The 26,238-nt window shown below is 36.6% G+C and overlaps 2 protein-coding genes across 2 annotated transcripts; both read right to left on the reverse strand.

The window, feature by feature from the left end:
* Positions 1-4,145: 4,145 nt before the first annotated feature.
* On the reverse strand, positions 4,146-4,842 carry LOC134848729 (histone-arginine methyltransferase METTL23-like). Its single transcript, XM_063866240.1, has one exon. The coding sequence runs from the start codon at positions 4,830-4,832 to the stop codon at positions 4,146-4,148; it is 687 nt and encodes a 228-aa protein (XP_063722310.1). The 5' UTR covers positions 4,833-4,842.
* Positions 4,843-8,330: 3,488 nt separating this feature from the next.
* Positions 8,331-21,560, reverse strand: LOC134848109 (probable ATP-dependent RNA helicase DHX34). The gene is made up of 10 exons (XM_063865456.1): positions 21,368-21,560; positions 20,818-21,065; positions 20,323-20,580; positions 19,760-19,961; positions 18,316-18,533; positions 17,386-17,594; positions 16,436-16,602; positions 13,855-14,096; positions 13,353-13,536; positions 8,331-9,981 (listed from the first exon to the last, which is right to left on the reverse strand). Exons 1-10 carry the CDS (start codon positions 21,555-21,557, stop codon positions 8,402-8,404), a joined length of 3,498 nt encoding a protein of 1,165 aa, XP_063721526.1. The 5' UTR covers positions 21,558-21,560; the 3' UTR covers positions 8,331-8,401.
* Between the last annotated feature and the right edge of the window lie 4,678 nt (positions 21,561-26,238).

Consider the following 26,238-nt stretch of genomic DNA (forward strand, 5'->3'; position numbering starts at 1 on the left):
ATTCAATTTTCATAACATTTCTACCAAGCACCGAATCAAATCAATGCTCAAAACTTTCATTTCAGTTGAACTCCAACGTCTCCATAGTGCTGAATCGCTCTTGCAACCGACGTAAATTTAGGCATGTTTGCTGCGCATTCCTTAGAAAAGGTGCTCGTTACATTTTGACAAATAGCTCAGACATCTTTTGCGTTTGTTCCTTTTCTTTTGCATGACACCTTAACCTTGTGGAAAATAACATTTTGCACCCCAGATATATTTCAAATGTTTGTTGAAACTATTTGTCAAAATTGGTTTTTACGTACATACTCCCACAATTTCTAACTGTTATGCAAGATTAACAGCTATGCTTTTTCACCCCTTTTGTAATCGAATTTTAAAATGGCAAAAAAAGGTCAGACACATGTAGAAAACTCACTATTCAACTTCTAATTCATGAGGCAACACTGAACGTAAAAGATTCAAATTTTTCTCCACAAATAAATCGTCAAATGCAAAAATTTGCGGTTTAAAAGGTCTTTTTGAGCATCTTCGAGTTGTTATCCCGCTTTTTTCATGAAATCGAACTTCATTAAAATTTTTGTCTTCAAAGCTCAAGATTCGTTTCCGCGCTGACTTGTACTGAATTACAACATTACTCAAACTACTAGAAACAAAATTAGAAATCAAACTGATTATTCACCAATTAATGCTATCAAGGTTTTGAACTCAATTGTTTCCGTTAAACGAGCAAAGAGACTTTTATCTCTCGCCAATAATTGTTTCGATTTGAAAAAAAAGACGGTTTTTTGATGGGGAATTAGGGGTCTTAGCTAAAGGTTAATTAGGGGATTATCTTACAATTTCATTGCGAACTATTGCAAAATGTCATAATTGCTAATTTCAACGAGTTGTCTTTTTTGCTAGTTTTTTTTTTCTTGTGAGTTGTCGTGTTACGGATTGGTGGGCGCCATCACTACCGGAGCGCCACAATGTCATCATTTTTTATTATAACCACAATTATTTTATCAAATTTGCTGACAAAATAGACTCAATATAGCGCCCTGAAACATTTGAATTGCTTATCGACAATTCATTGGTTAAATATAGCGTCTACAAAATAATCAACTTTTAAAAAATAATTTTCAGGCAATTTTGAACATTTTTTCTGATTGAAATCAGTGAAGTTAGCTGCCTCTAAATTGTATTTTAACCTGGTATCCATCTGACGTTCTTTCCACACATCAAGTTGTACCTGGACACCGCATCCTGAATGGAGATATCCAATGCATGTCCCATATGTAGGTCTCCAGTCACGTTCGGAGGGGGCATCAACATTGTGAACTTCTCAGACCTTTGCTTGACTTTTGGTTGAAAATGCTGACCAAATCAGACAGCTATGTACATTCAAGTTTGTATCACTATACTTCTTTTAACCTATGACCAAAGTAGCTATTTCCACTAGCTGCAATTTTTCAAATTTAAGGATGTTACAAAATACATTCGATCCAGATTTCAACTTTTAACACTAACTAACACAGAGAAGAAGAAGAGCTGCACAGCACTTGCAAAACAAAACTACATGCCAAAGTTCAAAAGATAATCTGGCTCGTACGAAAAAAAAAAGAAACAATTAAATGAATTATGTTAAATCAATTGTCGGCTGAAAATTTTTTGCAATTCTTAAAGAACTGAAAAACCAAAAACGCAGAGAATTCAGGATAAAGAAACTTCATTAATTTCTTTGTTTCGGCGCCAAAATCAAGATCAAAACTCGAAAATTCACCAAGAAACTTCTCTGAAAACCTTAGAACCAAACAAACTGCATGTCCATGATAAACATCCGGATGTATCAAAAAGCACTTTCGTTACATCACACTTGTCAAAAACGAAGCCAATCCGCAGCGCTAAGGTAGCTGAACTACAGAAAAAATCACACAAACACAAAGAGATGCGGGACGAAATGCGTTATTTCAAAAATTAGACTTTGTCCAAAACCTTTAAGCAGTGAAACGACTAAGTAAAAATTTTTAATTTTTTGAAATTTTTCTAGATACATTACTTTCATCTCACAACATATTAGGGAGTAGACGTTTCTGGAGGACAAATTCGCGCAACCGTTTCTTTTGATTGAACTTTTCACTTCAGATTTGATAGGGTACTTTTTAAGAAAAATTCAAAAGTTTCTAAGAAACGGTCACTGTTCAAAAAATTGACTTTCCGAAATTCGTTAAGTTTTTTCAGCTTAAAACAGGTCATGTCCGGTAAAGTACAGAAGATTACCAAATTCGGGTTTCTCGATTGAACACAACCTGAGAATTGGCACGGTAGTTTTCGAGGAAAAAAAACTCAAAAAACGGTCAAAGTTTCGAAACATTCACTCATTTGAATGGCATGACTTTTTCAAAAAACAAATTGGGCGTAGCAAATAATAAAGCGAAGATTCCAACAACCTGTTGTGTCGATTAAACCTATGATATCAGATTTGTCAGGAGAGCTATCGAGTAAAGTCCAAAAAACGGTCAACAAATCAGAAAACTGTCATTTCCGAAAATCAAAGATTTTTGTTATAAGAAATTGGGCGTAAGAGCTTATGCAGAAGAGATTGACCCGAAATGCTATTTCGTTTGAACCCAAAAACCCAGGTTTGGTAGTTCTCGAGAAAAGTTTAAAAAAAAAACTGTCGAAAATCAAAAGTTTGACTTTTCCGAGGGCCAGAACTTTTTGTGTCAAAAAATTTGAGCGTATTCGCGTATGAAAAGGAATTTTCCACAACCCGTTCCTTGAAGCGAACTCAAAATCTCAGATAATGCAGGGTTAGTTTTCGAGCAAATTCAAAAAGTTTAAAAAACGCACAAAAAAAATTGACTTTTTTAGAGGGCGACAACTTTTTGTGTAAAACTATTTCTGAGTGGCAGCTAAGGCAGGGTAGCTTCTAACTACCCGTTATCTCTAAGGAACCCACAATCTCAGTTTTGAGAGGTTATTTTCTAGAAAATTTGAAAAAAATTCAAAAAACGGTCAAAAAACCAAACATTTCATTATTCCGAGGGCTATAAATTAGTTTAAAAAAATGGGCGTAGCCGCTTATGGATGGGAGCTTCTCAAATCCGATATATTGATTGTAACTAGAATCTCAAAGTTGGTAGGATAGTTTTTGAGAAAAAAAATCAAAAATATCGGTCAAACATTCCCCTCACAGGCTTTTTCGAAGGCTGTAGACAAAGGGGTAAAGCAAAAAGAGACAAGGGGAGTATGCAAACAGAGACCACAAAAATGTAAGCGATCTTTCTATGGATATCCATTTTTTGAAAATCAGTCGAAGAGTTTTTGAGAACAACTACGTTTTGCAAAAAGTATTAAAATCTTCCAAAGCCTCTCAAAAAATATAACAAAAAACCCAATCCCATACGTTTTCATAATACCTGTGTCTATCAAACAGGAAATCTTACGACCCTGATACATAGTTAAGACCCTTTTCTAACTCTCTCTGCAGTTTCTGTCTTAATAAGCTATCATAGAAAACTAGAAAAAGAGGCAAGCGGTTACCAATTCGAGCTGTGAGTAATTGGAGCTGTTTAACAATTACAGCAAGATTCGATTTTTTTGCCATAATGAATGTGTACATTGCTGTTGTTAAGCAGTTCATTGCTAAATTTATCCCATCCCAGTTCAGAAACAGCTGGTGAATATTTTTTGCCCAAATCCGAATAAGTGGCTTTTATTTCAGCTTTCAGGTCTTTAATAGATTTACAAGATTCGGTTTTAGAAAGTCTTTCATCAGCAGCCAGAGAGTCTTTCATATTAACTGACCAAGTAACCGTTGAGTTTAACTTCTCCTTCGCTTCCGTCGCAGCTTGTTTCTCGAGAGCTTTTCTCTTGCGCAAAATTTTCCGCTCTTTGTTGCTCAGCTTACTAGAACTCGCACGTAGTTGAATGGCTTTGATATTCAGTTGATTGCAAAACAGGCATTTTTTGCTTTGCTGTCGAGCAAACCGACGCAGTTTGAAAATACTTTCAGCACAGCCTAGCATAACTTAGTACTGAAAAGTATAATGAAAGAAAAAATCTCTTGAAAATTCAATTTTCAAAACATTTCTACCAAGCACCGAATCAAATCAATGCTCAAAACTTTCATTTCAGTTGAAAAACAAACAAAATGACATCTACTTTAATCTACGAATACAGCATAGTAAAATTTCAGAAGACTCAACCTGATCTTTAAGAATTAAAAATCCATGTAAATTATACTCTTTCAAAATCCATCTTAGAGATTTCAGCGCATCTCGAAGTGGGTATGAGAACACAAAACTGGCACCTTCATTCAATTTGATTAGGTAGGCAACTGTTTTTATCAGCAACTCGAATTGATAACTTTCGTAAAAACAATCAGAAGCAATGATCAAGTCGATACTTCCGACGTCATGTAGTAACGGCGATATTGATCCCCAGTTATAATTTAAAAACTTCACGTTTTCGGAACTTATCAAATCATTCAATTGAATAGTTCTTGCTGCAAACGAGGTTTCAGTGTCTGTTAAAATGACTTTTTTGGCGCCTAATTTTAATGCAACAATTGAAGGCACTCCAGTCCCACAACCCAATTCTAAAATTCTCTTCCCAGAAACAACTTCAGGATGTGAACAGAAATAACGAGACAAACTGATTGCAGATGGCCACGTGAATGAGCATTTTTGATCACTCAGATTCGACAGTTTGCTGTCAACTGCAACTGAAATTTTTGGACTGAATTCCACAACTGATGGTTCACTTACTGAACTTTCCACTTCAGGGTCTGTTGACGTCAGGCTAAGCAGATTGTCATCTTGACTGGACAGAAGTTTACGTTTCATTTTCCAGTATCTAGAACGACGATTTAACACTTAAGAGGCATAAGATAAGGGCAAGTATAAGGCTTAGGCGGCATATCGATAAATGTTTGTGCCTAATACCCTGCGATAATTGCTCTAATTAGGAGCTAAATTAGTCGAAACAAATTTCAGACTAAAACTTCGTAATGTTTGAAAAATACTCGATTGCTAGCGCGATGAAAACTTAAATTTCAGAGAACTATATATTGCTGCGAAATGCACACAATCAGAAAGAGAAAATTTGTGTACATAAAATCTTGACACAGAGGCGAAGCGCAACTCTGCAAGCTAGCGAATAGAAAAAAGACGGAAATAATTAAATAAAAAAATTTTTTTGGCACAAAAAAAACAGTTTTTTTTTATTGGGTAAAAATAAAAAAAATACCATTCGAAAAACACAATCAGCATTATCCAAGAAGCTTATAAGGTTTACCAAGCGCCACCTACGCTGACAATAAGTGAGTAGACGACAATTGCTCCGAAAACAAAACAATAAAAAAACTGTCAAACAAATTTTTGAGCAAATAAGTTTAAAAATTTTGAAATTTTGCAACAAAACAAGCTGAATTCTAAAAATATTGCCTTTGAAACGACACAAAATACGGTTACTAAGCCAAACAAAATAAACAGAAATCACTTAAAATCGAAAAAAAAAATTAAGAAAAAGAAGGAAAATATACGAAGGAGGATTAATTTTACATATGACAGGAGTAAGCGAAAAACACTTGATGATAAAGCGAGCAACTACAATGAAAATTGCTGAGAGCAGAAAAAATTCCCTGATAGGGCAACTAAGCCGAAAAAGCATAAGGAGACAAAAAAATCCGACAAATCAATTTTTCGCGGAAAATAAACTTTCAATGTCATGCATACTGAAAAAAAACAAGATCAGGACGGGACTCCAATCCCAGACTTCAGGGTACAAACGCATCCGTGTTTTCTCAAAGCCAAATCGGAAAAGCTCTCGAAAATGCTAAGGTTCACTAATAAAGCAACTAACCAATTTCTTAGAAATTTATTTTAAAAAAAATGTTTACGTGGAAAAAAGTCTAGTTCCCGATTAAAGACACTTGCTTTTAGTTCCCAAAAAAGCAAATGAGTCCACTTCAACCTTGTACATGGGAAGCTAATCGACGCACATGCTAGAAATCAGTTGTCTTTAAATTTTAGATGGGCTGAAATTTAAGATAGTTCCTTGTTCGTTCAGAACAAGTAACTATCTGTACTAGTCCGTCAGATTATAGGTAAAATTCATACATTTCGTATCAATCCACGATTGAAAAAAATGAACAAAAAAGAGTAGAGAATAAAATTCAAACGCATCACTGGATAGCTGCAAACGAAATCATTATTTGATTAACTTAATAACATCAATTTATGTTAACTTTCAAAGATAGTAAACTTTTGACGTTAACCAAAATAACCTAAGCAAGGAGTTCCAAGGTCAAAGTAACTGGCCTGGGAATTGAGCTGCAAAAAAAAACAGAAAACAATCTCCAAAAACCAACCAGCTGCTAGCTACAGTTCATGAGCCTCAAAATTATTCACCTTGAATTCTATAAGCACATAAAATTTTATCCAGGGACTGAACAGTTGGTAATCGGTTAACGAAGGTGGCAGATACGCAGATAATGAAACGATTCATATAAGCATATATGAAAACAACTAGCAGTAGTATCAATGAAAAATTCTAATTCATTTAAATTCATAAAACAGGCGAAGCTTCGCTTCGCAAACACTAGCCAGAACAGGACAAAAAGCAGCTCTATAAAGTGCAATAAGAAAAAGTAGAAATAAGCCACGAATTAGTAAAAATTTGGCTGGGTCTCGGATTCAACAGCGACCACCTGCAACCTAGAATTTTATGAGTCTCACGCACTAACCACTCAGCCACGCACGCTTAATACATCACAAACACTAGCCCGAAATAAAGCAGAGAACAGATGCTATGCAGAGAAATTCCAATGCTAGATCATGATTATAACAAATGCCACCAAATATGTGAACACTTTCCACTTTCAACGAACACTTTTATTTGCGAGTTAGATTACAAGAAAAAAACGAACTAATATATTACGCGGGATCGCTATTGTAAAAACTGTCCGACGGTTGCTATTTTTTTGTAACTACTTTTAACTTGACGCTTTAAACTTTAAAAATTTACGCAAAAATTTATATGACAACGCTTACTGTTCAAGTATTCCACTTTTAAACACAGAGGCGAAGCTGCACATAGCAAACAGAAAAAAATCTCCAAAAATCAACCAAGAAACTTGTTGGTATAGTGGCAATGATAAAAAAAAATTATAGAAAAACAAACGTTTGCGTGTTTAATCACATTTGATGCTATCTGAACAGTTCAGGCAAAAGCAATAGCTAAATGCACAGCTCAAGCTCCGACGTAAGCTTATATGGCCGAAAAACATCGAATTCATTTTTTTTTCAGATGGGTCCAATTAAGAGTCATATCAAACCCCATTCAAAAACATTTACCATAATCGTTGGTTGTGACGTGTGGTTATATATGGTATATCGCCAGACTCCAATCAAACACAGAGGCAAAGGTGCACTTCGCATACACAAGCAGAATTATAACCGATAACGCTACTGGGAAAAACTGAATGAGTAAAACTTTGAGTCAACAAATTTTCTTAAGTGACGCAAGCCAATTTTCAAACATTAGCAGTAACAGTCGATTTGAAAAAATGAAATTCACTGAAATGAACATGCCTCAATTTATAGAGCGGACGCATTTTGACTAGTATACGAAAAACTTCATTAAAAACATCCCACCCTGCCCAGGTTCGAACCCTCTTATTTGTTGCGGGTCTCCTTCCCTACCTCTACGCTACAGATCCATGATACCTTGAAGATAAAGTGCTATTTGTAATATAACAGTATGTGTTAATATCCTTAGCATTGGCTGCACTTACTAGCTTTGCTTGTGTAAAGACAACCAGTACTACTATGAGCAAATTTGACTAGTTATTTTCAAACTCTTTACGGTATTGTTACTCTTAACTTAAGTTTTTGCACCCGCCCAAAACAGTCAAAACTAAAATTAGAAAAAAGTAAGTCTTCTCTTTTCCGAACAGTTTTTAATTAAACACGAAGCGCACTGAAACTGCTCTTTTGGTTTTAGGTAATGGCTATTTATTTGATGTAGGACTGAGGGGCTCGAAAGGAATTGTCAATTACTCGATTTGAGAATGGCCGCTGTTTGTTCTTTCCGATCCTCGACAGCAAAACTGACCAATGGATGCATTGAGCACTAAATCTGACCTCAGACCAGAAAATTTTTTCTAATATAATACCAAGCTGCTCGTATCAACAAACTAACTCAGTTTTTTTACATCCGCCTCAAAATGGTCTCCAGGTTATTTCTAAGATAAAAGCCATACTTTTTAGTCATAATATAAATTAATTGCTGCTGCTATTTTCCTCTTTAGAAAAATTCAAAAATAATCATTACTACTGAAAAATGCGATAAATGTTAGAAAACCGTTAGCAACTACAAAAATTGATTTAAATATATTACTCAAATACTTAGTTCAACAATTCTCTTGCTTTATCTCAATTTTGGGGTGGCTTTTCCGGTGCCGCATAAATTCTACAAGAGAGCAGTTTAAAGTAGTTTTGCATTCATTGCAATAATATCCAGCTTCAATCTGCTGCACATCTTTTGCATTTGTACTGTCCGATTCATCTTCGTCTTCTATTTTTCCTGCCCCCATTTTTTCTCGACACTCATTTCTGTGGTTTCTGCGCTGATACGCCGTTACTACCATTGTTACGTCACAAAGTTCACAAGTCCAAACGGTTTGTAAATGCCCGCCTCCTAAACTCGATCCTCCTTGGGACAAACATCCATAGATTAAAAATGGCGTTATCGGGCAACCACCTTTTCCAAAACCGGCATTCGATTCTTTTAAAGAAACATCTTCAATGTTTTCTCTTTTAACTTCACCGAAAACCTGCTGCAACTGATTCGGCACCTTTGAAATATCAGCATACTCTTGTGTGTAAAGATCGACTGTAATGGACGATCTAACTTTAATTCTATACTCAATTGAGGTGTGAATAAATTTCGTTAATTTTGATATAAGCTGACGCTCCAACTCTTTAGCTCGCGGTTTTGCAATTAAATCTCCATCAACTGATGTTTTTTTGAACACTGATAGTCTAACTTGTAGCAATTCCGTCCAACATTGTCTTAGTTTGACCGCACTTGCTAAAAGGTCAACTAAAAGGTCATCGCCATCATCGACAGAAATTTCGACCCATTCGTCAAATAAAATCAAGCTGCAGTCAGAATTTGTTTCAATTTGAGTGGCAAACAACAATAAAGTTTGCAACGCCGGTGTTCTAAAACTGTTGACTATAAATGGCTTTTTGGTCGCTAGAATGTGGGAAAACACTACTAATTGATGATCTGAACTCTTAGCCATTGCTGAATTGGATTCATGTTCTTCTGGTTTAAGTTCGAAATATTCTGGGAAATTTATCAAAGAACTTGATGGGTGTAAACTTAAAAACTTTTTATGTTTAGTATTGAAAAGTTGCTCCGAGGCTTTTCTGAAGCCATTATTTGAATCAGGTAAAGCGTAGTTCGGATATAATCCGTGACACATTATAACCTTCAGCATATTGATATCTTTTAGAGATAAATGAGGAGTTATTTGAGAATTGAGGTCATTTTTAATCTGAAATTCAAGGTCACGAATTGAAGCCCCCATAGCTGAATGTTCATCTTCGTCCGAGCTTTGCATTTCAAATGCGTTGTCTTGAATTGACAAAACTTTTCTCTTCTTTCTCGATTTGTCGTAATTTCGTTTCAAATCTTTCAGTCGCTTTCTGTCTTTCAAATCTTTGTGTTTCTTCTCATCGACTGACTTTTCGTCATCATTTTTGTCGTCTTTTTTGTCTACAAACTTGGCGTCTGCTAAAATGTCATTGAACTGGTTTTTGAGTTTGTTTATTTCGTACAATCTCTGCTCTTCTATCCCTCTTTTTCGACACCATCTGCGGGCGCCTTCGTTTCCGTCTTTTCGTTTCCTTTCGAGCCAGTCGCTGATGACAGTTAGAAGTGTGAAGGGATCACCGTGATTCGAAAGAAGAGGGTGCACCAAGTCTGCAAAAGAAAATCAATCATCGATCAAAAATATTTTAGTTTTTCCATCCACTTTCCATCCCCTAAAACCCTTCACTACGGCGCCACAATTCATTCACTCTCCGTGTCAATAAGCCACACTAAGCTATTCCGTGAGTGATCTGAACAACAAGGCCCAACGACATGAGCAAAAATTTATTAACGGTTAATTGACACAGACTATCTGCATAATTAAGATTGTATATGTAGTGAGAACAAGAGTAGCCAGTCGCTGTGCGAGCTGCACAGATTGTTCCTACACAATAATCATGAGACAAAAATTTCAAATATTTTTCAACTTCAGAAAAGTTATAGTACGTTAAAGCTTTTTGAATTTAAACTCTCTCTCTCACTCACTAGATTGACACTTAATTCAAATCTGAAACAATAAAAATCGGATCAAAAAAAGTTTTTTCATTGTGCTAGAAAATCCGAAAGTTGAAATCCACTGTCGAAACTAAAATCATTGACGTTTATCGAACCAGTAGCCTGCAAACAATCAAACGGCAAAAACTTAAATTTAGGCGTGAATAGCTATGAAAAATTTTCCCTGAACAAAAAGATGTGTACTATCCATAAAAATGTCTTCACAACGTTCATTAACACCTAAAAAAAGAGCGGAAGATAAGACAAACGCCACTGAAAAATGGAAGAAAAATTATACTTTTATACAAATTTCAATTTGATAGTTCAATTTGAGGATTATGTCGAGAAACCCAAATGTCACTGTTAGGTCAGTAATAACAAATTATCAAGCGGTTATGAAGCAGACAATTCTTGAATGAACGACCGTTGAGCCGAAAAAATGGAATAAAAAATTGAGCAACAAAATTTTGAAACTTCAAGTTCCTACGAAGCGCAAACGTATATAAAAAATATTTGCGCCCGTACTACGAAGAAACTAAACCGATATCAAGATAGCCGAAACTATTTTAATCAAAGAAATCTTCAAAGCGAAAAAAATAAGAATGAAAAAGGAAATTACACAAAATCATAGGGGGTAGATTTACAAATCACATGAATAAATCAAAACAATTTCATTTATAGTATAGATTACTGAAACTCGGAATAAAAACCCATGTTATATAAAAAAAAAGCCGGTAAAAATACGCAGACAATCGAAAGCACGTCTATTAAATTTTTTGTTCCATCAAAAATTGGCTCCCGACCGGATTCGAGCCCAGGTTCTAGTTGTCCGTAGCATGGGAGTTACTTGAAGGCTAAACTGCAGGAACTGATCTGAATGCAAAACAGAATTGTATTAATTACAAAGAGGCGAAGCGGCAGCTTCGCAAACACTAGCAAGAGAGCGGCAAAAATTCAGAAGTTTTAAATGCCAAAAAACTTAAATTTTGCATGTAATAACTTGAAATATAATAAACTTAAGGCAACCACACTAACTCTGCAGGTGATAAATAAGAATGTGCTAAACCAAATTGTGTAAAAATTATGCTTTTCAAAAATCTCGAAGTAATTCGAGATGAAAAATTTCTGAAACGAGATTATAATTAATATACTGTTGTATGAAACAAATAGCTTTTTTCGCTTCGATTGATATATTTAAAAAACGATCAACTGTGTTAGCTTGTTACGAATCAAATGTCAAATAATTTGGGATTAAATTGCCTATGGAGCCTACCGATTCAAAAGCGCCATCAAAAGTAGAACTTATTTTTGCGATTTAGGTTAGAAAAAAGTTGCATCGTTATATCAAACTACGCTAAACGTTCATTCGTTTAAAGCCCATAACTGTTTTTTCTGCGAAACACTGGGCGTAGCGAATGAACAATGTAAGTTTCCAACAGCCTGTTGCGTCGATTAAACCTATGATATCAGATTTGGCAGGATAGTTATCAAGAGAAGTCCAAAAAACGGTCTACAAATGAGAAAATTGACTCTTTTGAGTACTTAGCTTTTTGTACCGAAAATCATAGTTTTTTTTACCTTTTTTCTACACTTTTGTACCTAGGCTTGGCAGGGTAATTCTCGAGAAAAGTCAATGTTTCAAAAAACGGTCAAAAAATCAGAACTTTGACTTTTCCGAGGGCAATAACTTATCATGTAGAAACTTTATGAATGGCCACTAACGCAGGGGAGCTTCCCACTACGCGTTATTTCCATTAAACCCACAATATCAGATAAGACAGGTTATTTTTCGGTAAAATTCATAAAACTTAGAAAAAAACGCTAAAAAAGACTTTTCCGAGGACGATAACTTTTTTGTGTAAAACAATTGTGAGTCGCCGCTACTGCAGGGGAGCTTTCCACTACCTTCCACTACCCGTAGTTTATCTCCATTGAAACTACAACCTCAGGTTCGTGAGGTTAGTTTTCGAAAAAAGTTTAAGAAAGATTCAAAAACGGTCAAAAATCTGAAATTTGATTATTCCGAGGCCCATTATTTTATATGTAAATAAAGTTTGGGCATAAACATTTATGGGGATACTTTCAATTCCATTCTATTCATTAAAACTAAAATCTCACATTTGGTAGGTCAGTTTTTGAGAAAACGAAAAAAAAATATCGCTCAAATATTCCCCCCATACTTTTTCAAAGGCTGTAGACAAAGGGGTAAAGCAAAAAGAGACCAGAGGAGTATGCAAGCACACAAGGGTGCAGGCGGTCTTTCTATGGATACCGCTTTTTTTAAATCGGTAGAAGGGTTTCAGAGAAAAAAAACTAAATTTTTGGAAGAAAGTGATAAAAATTTTGCAAAACGTCTTAAAAAAGTAAAATAAAAAACCCTATCTCATACATTTTCATAAAACCTATTTTTATCATTCAGAAAATCTAGGCAAACATGCCAAACAAGACACTTTAACTTCAAATTATAAACTGAGCAAAACTTAAGAAGCGGAAACAAGGCAGACTATCTTTGAGTAAACACCAGTTGAGCCGAAAAAAAACTGATTTTGTATAAAAACTTTAAAAAGTACCAAGTCCTCCTGAAACTATTCTGTATTAATTAGTATCCACCCAGTAGTTGAATTTGAAATTTCATGAAAATGAGCTTGTCAACTGAAGAGCATGTCAAGTAAAGAGCATGTCAAGTGACTCAACTGATTTTATTGAACTAGTTGTTAACCCGAAAAAAAGCCTACATTCCGATTTGATAACGCTTGCTACTCGCAAGCGTAACAAGAAGTTCCATATAAAAAGCTAACGATTATGCCTGAAGACGCTTCGTACTATTATTTGCAATTTTATCAGCTGCAGGCCCATTCTATATGAAAAAAAAAACATTCGATTTTTTTTTCGAGCTTCTTTCTTTTTTTTTGAATTGTGGTCGGAACACGATGTGCTAATTTCACAAGACCGTCTATTCTTGATCAAAATACAAAAGTCCCCCTCACCCTTTGCTTCTGCACTTCTGAATGACTTGTGTGTGAAGACTGAGAGGGTGCTGAGTCCTGCGGCCACATTCAGCACAGCATCCACAGTATGGAATAGGGAGGCCATGAGCATGAGTTTGCCAATTGTTATGTCCACTGGCAGATGGGACAACAGACCACCCAGAGGAGTGATGAGACCCTTCACCTGCACCAAACACAATGACATGGGCTCCATTATTAGCTTTTAACAGCATGGTATCCCATAATACAACTCGCAATAAAAAATCAACTCGCAAAAAATAAACATGCTGATCGCATGTTTAACGATTCGCAAAAACATTGAGGAAATCGACAACTCGGACGAACAGAACTAATTGAACAGATCACTTGAACTTCCAAATAAAACAGTTGATTAGCAGCAAAAACTGATTGATTCATCGGTTAAGCATGGATCAAAGTTAAATCAGCTAACACAATTTTCGTGATTTTTAAGAAGTATATCTGAACCTCTGTCAAAACTTACTTGTCTATCAAGAGCGCCATGCTCCTCTAACAACGTAACCGCCGACACTATTGCACTCTCAGCGGGGGCTTCCAGAAACGGAAACTTCCTCGGATCTTGCAGTCCCATGGACGCCATCTGGAGCACCACAGCGTCCAGAGAGACACGCTGCAACTCCGGGGTGGAGTAGGGTTGGAACGAATCGAAGTCTTTCTCGGAGTAAAGTCGGATGCAAAGACCTGGACCAGTTCTGCCAGCTCGACCTTGAAACAAACGCACGATCCCTTCACGAATCAGAAAAACAGCAAAATAGACTGTAGCTGTAGGTTAAAAGAGTAGAAAAAAATATCGACCAGGATTTCCCGAAACCCAAAAATCTATCAACAAAATGACACGAATTCTTAACTAGGGGCCTAACAGCGGTTCACTGCAGCAAAATGTTGCCAATCGCATAAGTTGATCCTTTTTCTCTATATAAATCGTCCTTCATCTACGTTCAAACTATCAGTGAGACTCAGTGGGAACATAATCCCGTTCAGATAGCCAATACGGTTACCCATTTGAGGTTAGTCAACATCATCATAAAAAACTCATCATCATCATCATCATCTTTCCCAAAGCGAATTCCCTTTTTGACCGCACAATCCTATATTTGTTAACACAGAGGCGAAGCATAGCTCAGCACCACTTGTGATACGACAAGCGTAAAATTGCAAGCTATCGAATCGAAAATGAGACAAAAACCATGATGAAAAAAATAATCTATAAAAACTGCAATTCTTTCTTTTTCTGAAAAAACGAAAAAATCAATTTACAAAAAAAACAGTCAAGAAACACAACCATAAGCCTAAAATAAGCTTTTATTATCTTTAAGGAAGACGCGCCGATATTTCAGAGGACGCACAATACTTGAGATGCCGTACACTGAGTCGAACACCACAAATAATGAATAGTAAAAAAATGTTTTTTTTTTTCGTAACTGGGTATTTTAGGTGGTTAGGTAGGATTTAACTGTTTTTTTTTATTTGAAAAAAAAAGAAGAAAAAACTAAGCGTTGCCTAAATGAATTTGATTGCTTACGAAATGCCACTTGAAGGGCTAACTGCTTATTACTTATTGTAGGGCTAACTGTTTAAGAAAATTGAGAAAAAAGCCTCAAATTAGTAAGAAATCGGCTAGGTGTCGGGTTCGATCCTGTGACCTACAGATTACGAGTCAAACGCACTAATCACACAGTCACAGCCACTTAACTAGTCAAAAACAGTAGCTGCAAACAAAACAGAGAACAGATGCTATGAAATTTCCAATGCTACAGATCGTGATTATAGCAAAGTGAACACTTTTAATGCACATTTTTTTGCAAGTTAGGTTAGAAAAAAAAGGTTCAAACTAATACACTACGCTCGAAGCTCGATAGTGTAAAAAACATTGCCAGGTATAAATATTCAAATCATCGCAAAACAGAGAAATTATGGAAACGCTATTCGAATAAAACAACAGAAAAAACTACTAGCAACGCGCTGATGAAATAGAATTGTCAAAAGGATGTTTGAAACTAGAGTTAGACTACTGTTTAATAAAATTGTCAAATGGACAAAAGTATATTTCTAAAGAGGAATCAGAGCTATCGAGTTACCTGCAATTGTTAATGCATCTTTAATTATGCGATAATGAATAGTAAATAAATGTTTTTTTTTCTGGTAACTGGGTATTTTAGGTGGTGAGGTAGGATTTAACTCTTTTTTTTTTAATTTGAAAACAAAAAGTAAAAAAAATCGTTGCCTAAATGAATTTGATTGCTTACGAAATGCCACTTGAAGGGCTAACTGCTTATTACTTATTGAAGGGCTAACTGCTTAAGAAAATTGAGAAACAAGCCTCAAATTAGTTTGTAAAAAAAATTGGCTAGGTGTCGGGTTCGATCCTGTGACCTACAGATGACGAGTCAAACGCACTAACCACTCAGTCACAGCCACTTAACTAGTCACAAGCAGTAGCCGCAAATAAAACAGAGAACAGATGCTATGAAATTTGCAATGCTACAGATCGTGATAATAGCAAAGAGAGCACACAGCATCTGTTTTATTATTCTTCCGCGTCTGTCTCAAGTCGCGGTTGTAAAAGTCTTTATACTTTTCAGGTCTGTACTTTTATATCCCGGAATTGAAGATCAAACTTATTACACAGAGGCGAAAGGAAGCTTCATATCACTTACACAAAACACATACCTAGAATGACCAACTGATAAACAAGAAACCGCGATGAAAGCCGAAGAAAAACATTTTTGAAAAACTTTTTGAAAAAATATCGAAAAAAAGATCTACCAAAAACTACTTTGGTTTTGATTTTGTCTAGAAAATAAGGATTTCTATTACCTCAAGACCAAGCGCAAAAAAGTCTGCAATTTGCTAAGACGAACAAAAACTGAGCAGACAAAAATTAGAACGAAACCCATGAATCCGGAAAAAATATATATTTTTTAATTAGTTTTCATTCAAAAAATTTCACAGTAAAATATGAACAAAATTGCCATATTAATGCTGTTTTAAGACTGTTTTAGGTTTAATGATGTTCGTCTATGATAATTGATTAAATTTGGCACCTTTTCTCTGCTCAGCACTGGCCTTGCTGACCCAGAACTCCTGAAGTCTCTGCATCTTCATGGTGGTGTCATAACTGATCTCCTTCATCTTGCCAGAGTCTATGACGAAGCGGATCCCATCTATAGTCACAGACGTCTCCGCTATGTTCGTCGACAAAACACACTTTCTAAATACACCGTCTGTGTTGTTTAGTTAAGGCCAAATTAACGTCTACACACACTTAGCCTATATCTCACACACAAAATGCCTGAATGAAATTGGGACGAAATGTGCCCTTAAATTTAGGAGGGGCGAAATAAGCGAGGGCTGAATCGAGTCACATTCCCAAATTGTTGGAAATATCGGTAACCTTGCGCAACTTAATCGGTGACGTGCGGAAAAGAGAGAAAAATAGGTTTCAGACTTAAAAATCAGCAGTTTTAGGCTAATTAAACAATTTAGATTCGTTGCCCGAATACGATATTGCCCCAACAAATTTGCACTTACTATAAAAATGATATACTATACGTGCACTCTCAATAAGTCACTGAATGTAGTAAATAGTAAAACAAATCACTGGGTCATATCATCAAACTAAATCGGAAAGTAGTTTATTTTTAAGCAAAATCATTGAATAACTTTTCAATTCCAGCTATTTGAATAGTGACTGAGAGGATTTTAAAGCTATGCTTTGATAGATCATACCTGAAGTCTATTTTTGGTACCTACCATTTAGTGATCAAGATAAAACATATCTGATTTCATAACTAAAATTAACTAGAAAAGATCAGAGTAAAACTTGAAAGAGGTTAACTGAAATGAAACACTTGAGTGCGAAAAAAAATTAATCACTCTCAAATGAAAAAACATCGAAAAAAAAATTGGAAAGAACAATTCGTACTTCAAAAATAAACAATTTTGTGAAAAATTAAAGCTTTTGTTGGAATTTGAAAATGGAAAACAACCCAACCTGACTCCCTCTGGTGGCACATTGAACACTGCATCCTGCTGTTCGATACTGAGTGAACTGTGGAGAGGAAGAGCGACCCACTTCTTGCTCTCAGAGGCATAGTTCTGCACTGCCTCGTACACTGCCATGATCTCATTGATGCCAGACAGAAACACCAGACAGTCCCCTCTCTCGGCTTCAGGGTAGCGTCTGTCAATCATCTGCAGCACCTGAATAACCCACCTATATAGAGAGAGATGCAAAAAATTGGAACGGCAAAAATAACTAAAAAGAGCGATTGATCTATTTTGGAAAATTTTGCATGTAAAAGCAAAGTTTCAGAAAAAACATGTCTCAGGGTGGTTTGAAACAGCGAAATTTCATGCAAAACTCTTTCAAATAGGAAAATTTGCCCCTTTTTAATTATTTTGTCAGAATGAACTCTCTACAACTCTCTATACTAAGTTGCAAAAATTGCTGAGACAAAATTAAAAAGAGCAGTCTGTCACTTTGTAACTTTTTCCGCATGCAAATTCAAAACTGTAGGCAACCTTGAAAGACAAATTTCTGAAATCGGTATAGCTCTTCTGAATTAACTCTGTCTCGTTCTAGTTTGTTGCTTGTGGGAGCGAGGCAATATTTTCCAGCTCAAAACTAAACCGAATACTGCATATAATTAATGAGGACACAACAGCGGTTGGCCATGACAAGCTAAACAGCTCGAAAATTGGATGTTCTTCCTCGTGGTTTCCGTATGTATAACTTATTTTTTATTAGCCCCCGGCCCTCCCAACTGCAGGTACATCCTGGAAGACGGGATTGTCATCTAATTTGCCGAACCTTGATCACGAGGAGGCGGTGAATTGGGACCGAAGTGGGATTCGAACCCGCGATCCTGGTGTATATCTTAATCAACAGCATCATCTTCAAAATTATTTAAAAACTTCGAACTTGAATGAACGGCTGAACATCAACATCAGCTCCATGTTTATTCCTCTGCTTCCCTTTCCCTCCATGTTTCCGGTCCCTTTCAGACGAAGCTGCTTCTGGGTTGTATCTATCCTCCATTGAGCTACTAGATACTATCTTGGCTCGCTCGTGGCTTTTTGAATACACTGCCTCTTCGGTCTGAACAGGCTGGTATTTCAGCTCGATCGGATACAATCTACCTGAATTAAAAAATAATTGAATAATAGTAACACCTTTCGGACGTCCAGAAAATTCATGTCCTGGTAATTAATCTCACTTTTGCGTGTACCAAATCAGCGTTTACATAACCAAGTTATTTTGCAATACGGGTTTAGTAACTTAAATTTTTGTCATTTTTTCAAGCAAATTTAATTTAGATCGATATTTCATAATTGAACTAAGTCACCGTCGAACCTTAATAGCAGAAATATATTCACCAGCTAAAACCCCTTAGCCGACACTTTTGTCGCAATAAACAATTCCCTTTTAGAATTTCCTAAGAAAATCAAGTTCAAGTCACTTATATTATCGGTATTGATACCTTATTAACACCTTTATTATTATTTTTATAAGACAACCTGCCAGAAAATTTTACAATTAGCGCTTTAGCCAAATTCTTTGACTCAGTAAAACATTTTTCTAACACAGTCGAAGCGGAGCATCGCATCACTTGCGATAGCACAAAAATAGCATTGCAAGCTAGCAGACAGGAAAAGAAAGAAGAGCCACGAAATCCAAAGAAAATGGAAACATTTTCGAAGAAACCATAACTAACAAAATTCAAAAAATTGCCAGGAATAATGTTCTATTTTCGGAGAACACGCCCAGAAACACATTAGACGGCGTTTAATGAAAATTCAAAATAAAATTATCGAGCAAAAATAAAATTGTTGTCATGAAAAACTTTGAACTATAAATTCTATTCTAAGATTTTTAAACTTTTTTGGCGATCCGGAGGAAAGCATACAAAGCATAAGCAAAACATTCGAATTCATGGCTAGTAGAATTAAAAATTGAAGGAGTAGAAGAAAAAAGCAACCAATAGCAACTACAATGAAAACTGCATACAGCAAAAAAAATTCTGAAATATGGCAACTAAGCTGACAAAACATAAGCAGACAAAAAATAAGCCGACAATTTTTTTCGAAACGGAATAATTCCCGTTTGAAAAAAGAACAGGTATTGGGCAAATTTGACCTCAGGACCTTTGCCGCCCTAGGCGTATTCGTGATCTCCAGACTAAGTGTGTCGTTGACGCTTAGAAAATTGAATTCATTATGAACCAAGATTCCACGTGATTCAAATGATTCTGTTAAACAAGTTGTTAGCCCGAAAAAAGTCTATATACCGATTTGATAACGCTTGCTAATCCCTATTTAAATAACCACCCTATAAATACCTTCGTTATAACTTCAAAATTATCTACCTGGAACTTGTACAATAGGCGCATTGTCAAAGTACTCGGCGAACATGTGGATGTTGATTGTGGCAGACATGAGGACCAGTTTCATCTCCCTCCTCACTTTCAACAGACTCTTCAGGATGCCGAGAAGAAAATCGGTGGTGAGATGTCTCTCGTGCACTTCATCAAGTACTACCACATTGTACAGGTCAAGGTCAGGGGATCCCTTTAATTCAAAACAACAGTATGTTACAGCGAAAACATCCAATATACAGTTCAGAACTAATGAATTATTAATACAGCACAAACTTGAAATATATTTACAGAAATTTTTTTCAAATAGCTTATTTATGTTTTTGTGGGCATAGCAAGAAAGGGTAAAAGCAAACTTACTCAATTAAAGTTGACTCTTCATTTCAACGACTAACAACATTTTCCTTAGAACAATTAACTGATAAATTTTATATGATAGTTTTTTTTTGAAAATTGTGAAAAAATGGAAAATTTCATTTTTTGAAAAATATATAGCCACTTCTAAGCTAATCCTGACAACGATAATCGATAAACAAAATAATTGCTCAACTGACCTGAATCTGTCTGAGCAGAACCCCCTCCGTCAGAAACAGAATCCGTGTGTGAGCATTCTTGCATGTCTCGAATCGTATCTGGTATCCGACATCCTCCCCATAATTATTAAACGTCTCATAGGCGACTCGTTTGGCCAACGACACACAAGCTATTCTTCTCGGCTGAGTGCAGGCTATCTTCGTGTACCCTGCTTCCATCAAGTACTGAGGCAATTGGGTGCTCTTTCCACAGCCAGTGTCGCCTGCCACGATCGAAACCTGAAAACTAATCAAAATAAAATCACGATATTTGTTCGGGCTTGTTCGCTCCTTTTGCCTTTAGCGCACAGAAAAATCTAAAACATAATGTCGTTATAAGAAATAAATGGCACTAATGACTGGTCTCAAAATTTCAAAAAATTACCCCGTCACTGTACATACAGAAGAGCAAATCTCAAATATCAGAAACGATCTACGACTTTTCGGCAGAAAAAAAACTACTTAAGGTAAACCAACCTGATTATTTCTGATTGTTTCCAGCACCTGGTCTCTGAACTTGTAAATCGGCAGCTGTTTCTTCGCACTCTCAACCTTCTCAATCCTTTGAGTTTCCCTCTTCTGGGCGAAGTCAAAGTAGAGAACTAATGCGTTAGTGAGATGGCGACCTTCATCCGGAGCTGCGTTCCTGATGATCTCAGTTTGCGACTGTGATAGGTAGTCATTGCGAATTGCGTTCACTCTTGATTCCATTTTCAATTCCAATTCTAAAGAATAAAAGAAGAATATGCAAAAAGATATTCAAGTTTTCATTGAAGCGTTTTCCGAACAAAAAATTGGCAAAAACATTGCACGGAAGCCAGTATTTTTTTCACGAGTACAAATTAAACCATTTTCAGATATCACTGAAGTAATTTGAACTAGAACACAAATTGGGATCATTTTGCTTCATAAAAGTGCAACCGGAGAACTCTCATCAACATAAGGTGCACAACAATATTATTAACAAACGCTCAATTTTTGCAAAATGTCGCAAAACTTGATTTGAAATAATACTAAAAATTAAAACCTTTGCGTTGGTTGCTCGATACTTTCTTCCCGTGCAGTTGATCCATGTATTTCACGTAGAACTTCCAGAAGTCATCGAAGTTGACTTCGTGTTCACCCACAGCCCCAACCGACTGGGTTGAGTTCTGGAACAGTTTGCTCTGACACACTGCGTAGTGCACTCTGTCTTTCCTGCTACGGACAGATGTCATGACTAACCTGAAGTCATTGTTTTAATTTTAAACGACAAGTATAATAGACCAGTTGATGCAACAAATTCAAAAAATCCTCAGGTACTTTGTCGTAAGAAACTGAATACAAAATCCTTCATAAATGTAAGTGGCAGTCTATTTGATGGCAAAAGTAATTCTTTGAGAAATCTAATGTTGTTACAAATCTGTCTTGTAGAAGTGTAGGTAGTCGGCCAAAAAAGTCCCAGACAAAAAATAAGGAAAGCAAACATTCAAAATCACAAAATCAGATATTTTATAAATGTAGCCAATTGATGACCAATAATAAGCACAGAAATTTAAAACCAGATGGCTTCCAAAAATCTTGTTTTTTAAAGCCAGGAGCTCTAGACATTGTTAAATCTAGTTAAAATCATGCTTCATAAAACCAGGGGCAGACCCACCCCCCTCTCAGCAAAAGGATTTGACCGCCGCGTTGCCCAAAGGGTCCCCATAGGTATTATTTTACGACATGAATTTCCGGCTATTCGACCTACAATTTTTTTTGCTGATAAACTTGAACTTTGAGAGGGGACCGAGCACGGAAAAATGCCGATTATAGGTCAAAACCTTCCAAAAACCTTCCATAAACGGCATTTTAGGCTGACTTCATAGCAAACTTCCTGCAGCGCAGTCTTTGCAGTGTGTGTTTTTAGACAGCCCCTTCGACAAAATACTAAATCTGAACCTGCATAGAACACTTGTATTCTCTCCATTTTTGGTGACATTGAATAAGCGCCATTTATAATAGTGCTGATTTAAATTATCCGGACAAAACGAATAAAACTCATTATTCTCAAGTTGATTTGACTTCAGACAATAATTTTGAAGCAAAACTTTTTAGAACGTTTCGCAGAAATTATTTTGAGAAATTTATTTTGAAAACTTCTGGTGCAAAAATTTATTGTGAAAACAGGTCATTTTTGGCTGTTTCTATTCAACCAAAACGTACGAGAAAATGCGGTTTCAATTGTAGACAAATCTATATCAAATTAGATCCGTCGGTGTATGCGAATGGAGTTTTGAACTAGAGAGGCGTATTTACAAGCAGAATCGTCGTCACGGGTCAAACGTGCTCTAACGAAGAGAGTACGGGAAGTCAAAGCTATCAGTGTCGGCGATAGCGTGTTCTATAAGAAGAAAAATGGCGAGGACCGGCTACAGTACAGGGAATAAACGGTCAGCAAGTTTTCATGAAGCACGGAGGAAACAGTATAAGCGTACATTTGACCAAGGTCAGAAGCATTCACTGTCCTATGTTTTATGGCGACGATGTCGTAAATTTCTTGAGAGACACAGCTTCCACTATCTCGGATGCGACAAACACCAAACACGATGAAGTGGACAAAGATTTGTCCAATGAAAGCGACGGAGAAGCTGATAGTGACGAGGATTTTTTCCCCGAGAATACTGATCACCAACCACAGAAGTCAGAAGTAGAGATATCCACAGATTTTGCCCCTCTCGTTCCGCAGTCCAACACGGAACGGTGTCCGAAGCGTGGAGATGTGGTTAAAATAGGTGAAAATGCACCAGAAGAACGTGAATGTGTCATTCTTGGCAGATCTGGCAAGGCTAGTGGACGGCACAACTTCTGGTTCAACGTAGAATATCCAACCTCACTCGTAAACAGGAGTCGATAGACTTCAGCAAAGTAAACTGGGACACCGTCGAGACCAACACGGTGTTCATGACAGCCACTGAGGATGTTCTTGAGAAAGCCAAGACTGAAGATTACGAAAAACTGTGATTCTGGGACGTTTTTGAATAAATACAAGACATTGGCCAACGAAAAGTTTCATCTCGATGGGTTTATTCCGAGAAAAATGACGGGAAAGTTAAAGCCAGACTCGTGGCGCGAGGCTTCGAAGACGCTGAAAGGTCAAACTTGGTCATGTACTCTCCTCTCCTACTTGCAGAGATACGTTCAGAGCTTATCTTGCGGTCGCCAATACAATGAGGAAGTGGATTTTCAGGAGCCTAGACGTAACAAGTGCGTTTTTACAGGCACACACAAGAAGTGTGATTCTTCAGCCACCGAAAGAGCTCCGACGAGAGGGCTTCGCTTGGAAACATCAAAAAATCATTCTATGGACTTGTTGATGCCCCAAGAATGTGGTATCTCCACCTACGTGATTTTCTCGAACAAAGAAACTGCGTGAAATCAAAGTTTGATTCGTGTTTGTTCATCCAGAGAGACAATTCTGGAGTTTCTGGGGCTCTGGTTATTCATGTGGCTGATATCTGTTACGTGGGGAATGACAGTTTTGTGTCCTCTGTGATAACTAACACCACTCAAAACTGAGTTTTCAGTTCGTGCTGAGGCTGAATTATCCTTCAGGTATCTAGGCCTGGAACTAGCTAGAGGTGAAAACGGGAGTTTGATCGTTGACCAGGGTCACTATGTGTCAAAAGTCGAAGAAGTGGACTTATCTGCGGTTAAAGTTGGCGAAGAAGCTGCACATTTGCAAGAAATACTGGGAAAACTACTCTGGGTTGCCACCCAAAGTCGACCAGATATCAATTTTGACGTAATCTATCTGTAAAACTACGTGAAAACTGCGTCAAAAACAGAACTGAGAATGTCCAATAAGGTTGTTAGACGCCTGGATCATACTACTGTCTCGAGACTGGTTTTCCCAGATTTCAAAATAACCGAAAATGGCGTGATTTTGTCCTGTTCCGATGCCTCATTGAACAACTTGGCCGACGGGGGCACATAAGCCGGGTTTTTAGTTTTATTAGTTGACCTGAAGACCCTAAAATTGTCCATATTGAATTGGAAGTCCTATAGACTGAAGCGCGTAGTTCGCAGTACGCTTGCCGCTGAAATGATCGCCAGTGCTGATGCACTGGATTCTGCCTTCTTGTCCAAAGAATAATCGGGGACATATGTGGCTACAGTTTGAGGATAACCTCTATCGTAGACAACAAATCCCTGGTGGATTCGATCTATTCAACTAAAAATATCGTTGACAAACGTTTACGGGTCGAACTGGGCTACCTGAGAAATTTTGTCGCAAGAAGAGTAACTAAGTTTGTCTGGGTTCCTACAAGATATCAACTAGCCGACTGTCTGACAAAGTCATCGAAGAAACTGGCCGAAACCTTGCTAGAGTGACTACAAAACAATAAACTGCCTTTGTTTTATCGGGAGAATATTGATCTGTTCGTTGGAAATGCGAAACTGCAAGAGAAAGAGTGAAAGAAACGTGTTCTGCCTTTAATTCTGTTAAAATTGAGTCCAGTACATATAAATTGTTATTGTGCATTGTCTATTGGAACCTGATCTAAACTACATTTTATGATTGGATAAATTAGATATTTTACCACTGTAAAGTATTTAATATTAACCAATCATGATCCATCTAACTAACAACCCACTTATTTGTAAGTGCTGGAATTACTTGTAATTTCAGCACCAGAGAGATTTGAATTTAACTTAGAAATTAGTTGACTCTCCAAGAAGACTTCAGCAACCGCAAGAAACCAGTATACCCTAGATCTATTGAGCCTAGCAGAGACTAGTTAAACACCCTGAGACTAGATAGTATAAGAGTAAGATTAGGATCGGTATTAGACTAAGAAGTTGCACGAATCTATCCGGCCGAAAATAAGTTAGCGTGACGAGCAGACGGTGTACCCTATCCGAAATTACTCTATGAGTTAACCACCTCGGTTATAACTCACTATGTGTGTTTTTGAGTGTAAAGTGTGATAACATATTCATTTTGAGCCATCTTCACGGAAGTATTCAGTTTTCATTGGTGATAACATATTCAATTCCATTGTGCTTGTGCTGCTCATTCATTAACGCGTTACACACGTGTTAAAGGAATTGTGCAGGTGCTTATTACGGTTAATCAATTTATACCATATTCATTTCAAGTGCTGTGATAGACGTGTCAATCATATTAAAATACCGTGAGATTGTTAATTAATGTCATGCTTATTGTTCCAGATTGAGTTGGGTTAATATTATATTCTGTACAAGGTCAACTGTTTTCAAAACTTTGGGCCCGAAATTCAAAAAATTGCACAACAAATTGCCTGATCAAATTCTGCTTAAAATCCAAGACAGTTTTGTCGTCATCTTTTTTGTCTTGAGTCAACCCACATCGACAAAAACGTGTTTTAAAATTCAAGTTTCATTCACTTCACAAAAAGTAACCGAAAGCAAAAACTTATAACCGAATTTTCTCTACACAGAAGTATTATTACGAAATTTCATCTTTGTTTTCTCACGGCCGTAATGGTATCAATATGACACAACTCAATTCCACCAGAAATTTTGTTGGTTCACCTGATTTTGGGTTGATATCACACTCAATTGCTGCGTTTTTGAATCAAACATAGCCAACAGAAGGTTGGAAAAGTGTAAAACAACAAAGAAATCGAAAAAAAATTGCTTTAAATTTGTCAAACTGAGATTTATATTTTTAAAATTAATCAAAAATTAGACACAGAGGTCAAGCTGGGTTTCGCAATGAAAACACAAAAAAACTATCTATATAAAGTGAAATAAGAAAGGATAGAAATAAGCCTCGAGTTGGTAAAACTTCGATAACTATGGGCTTCGAGCCAGCGGCCCCGAGAGTTGGAGTCTCAACCCTGCCCTCTGGGCCACAAACGTTTAACAACCGGCAAACACTAGTCACAAAAA

The sequence above is a fragment of the Symsagittifera roscoffensis genome, chromosome 6 (genome assembly GCF_963678635.1).
Source record: "Symsagittifera roscoffensis chromosome 6, txSymRosc1.1, whole genome shotgun sequence".
Lineage (NCBI taxonomy): Eukaryota > Metazoa > Xenacoelomorpha > Acoela > Convolutidae > Symsagittifera > Symsagittifera roscoffensis.

Coding starts and splice junctions, on each gene's coding strand:
- LOC134848729 (XM_063866240.1), bottom strand. CDS start 4,832: ATGAAACGTAAACTTCTGTCCAGTCAAGATGACAATCTGCTTAGCCTG.
- LOC134848109 (XM_063865456.1), bottom strand. CDS start 21,557: ATGACATCTGTCCGTAGCAGGAAAGACAGAGTGCACTACGCAGTGTGT. Junction 18,534..19,759: donor GCCTATTGTACAAGTTCCAG/GTAGATAATTTT, acceptor TTTTTAATTCAG/GTAGATTGTATCCGATCGAG. Junction 16,603..17,385: donor GTGCCACCAGAGGGAGTCAG/GTTGGGTTGTTT, acceptor CGGTGTATTTAG/AAAGTGTGTTTTGTCGACGA.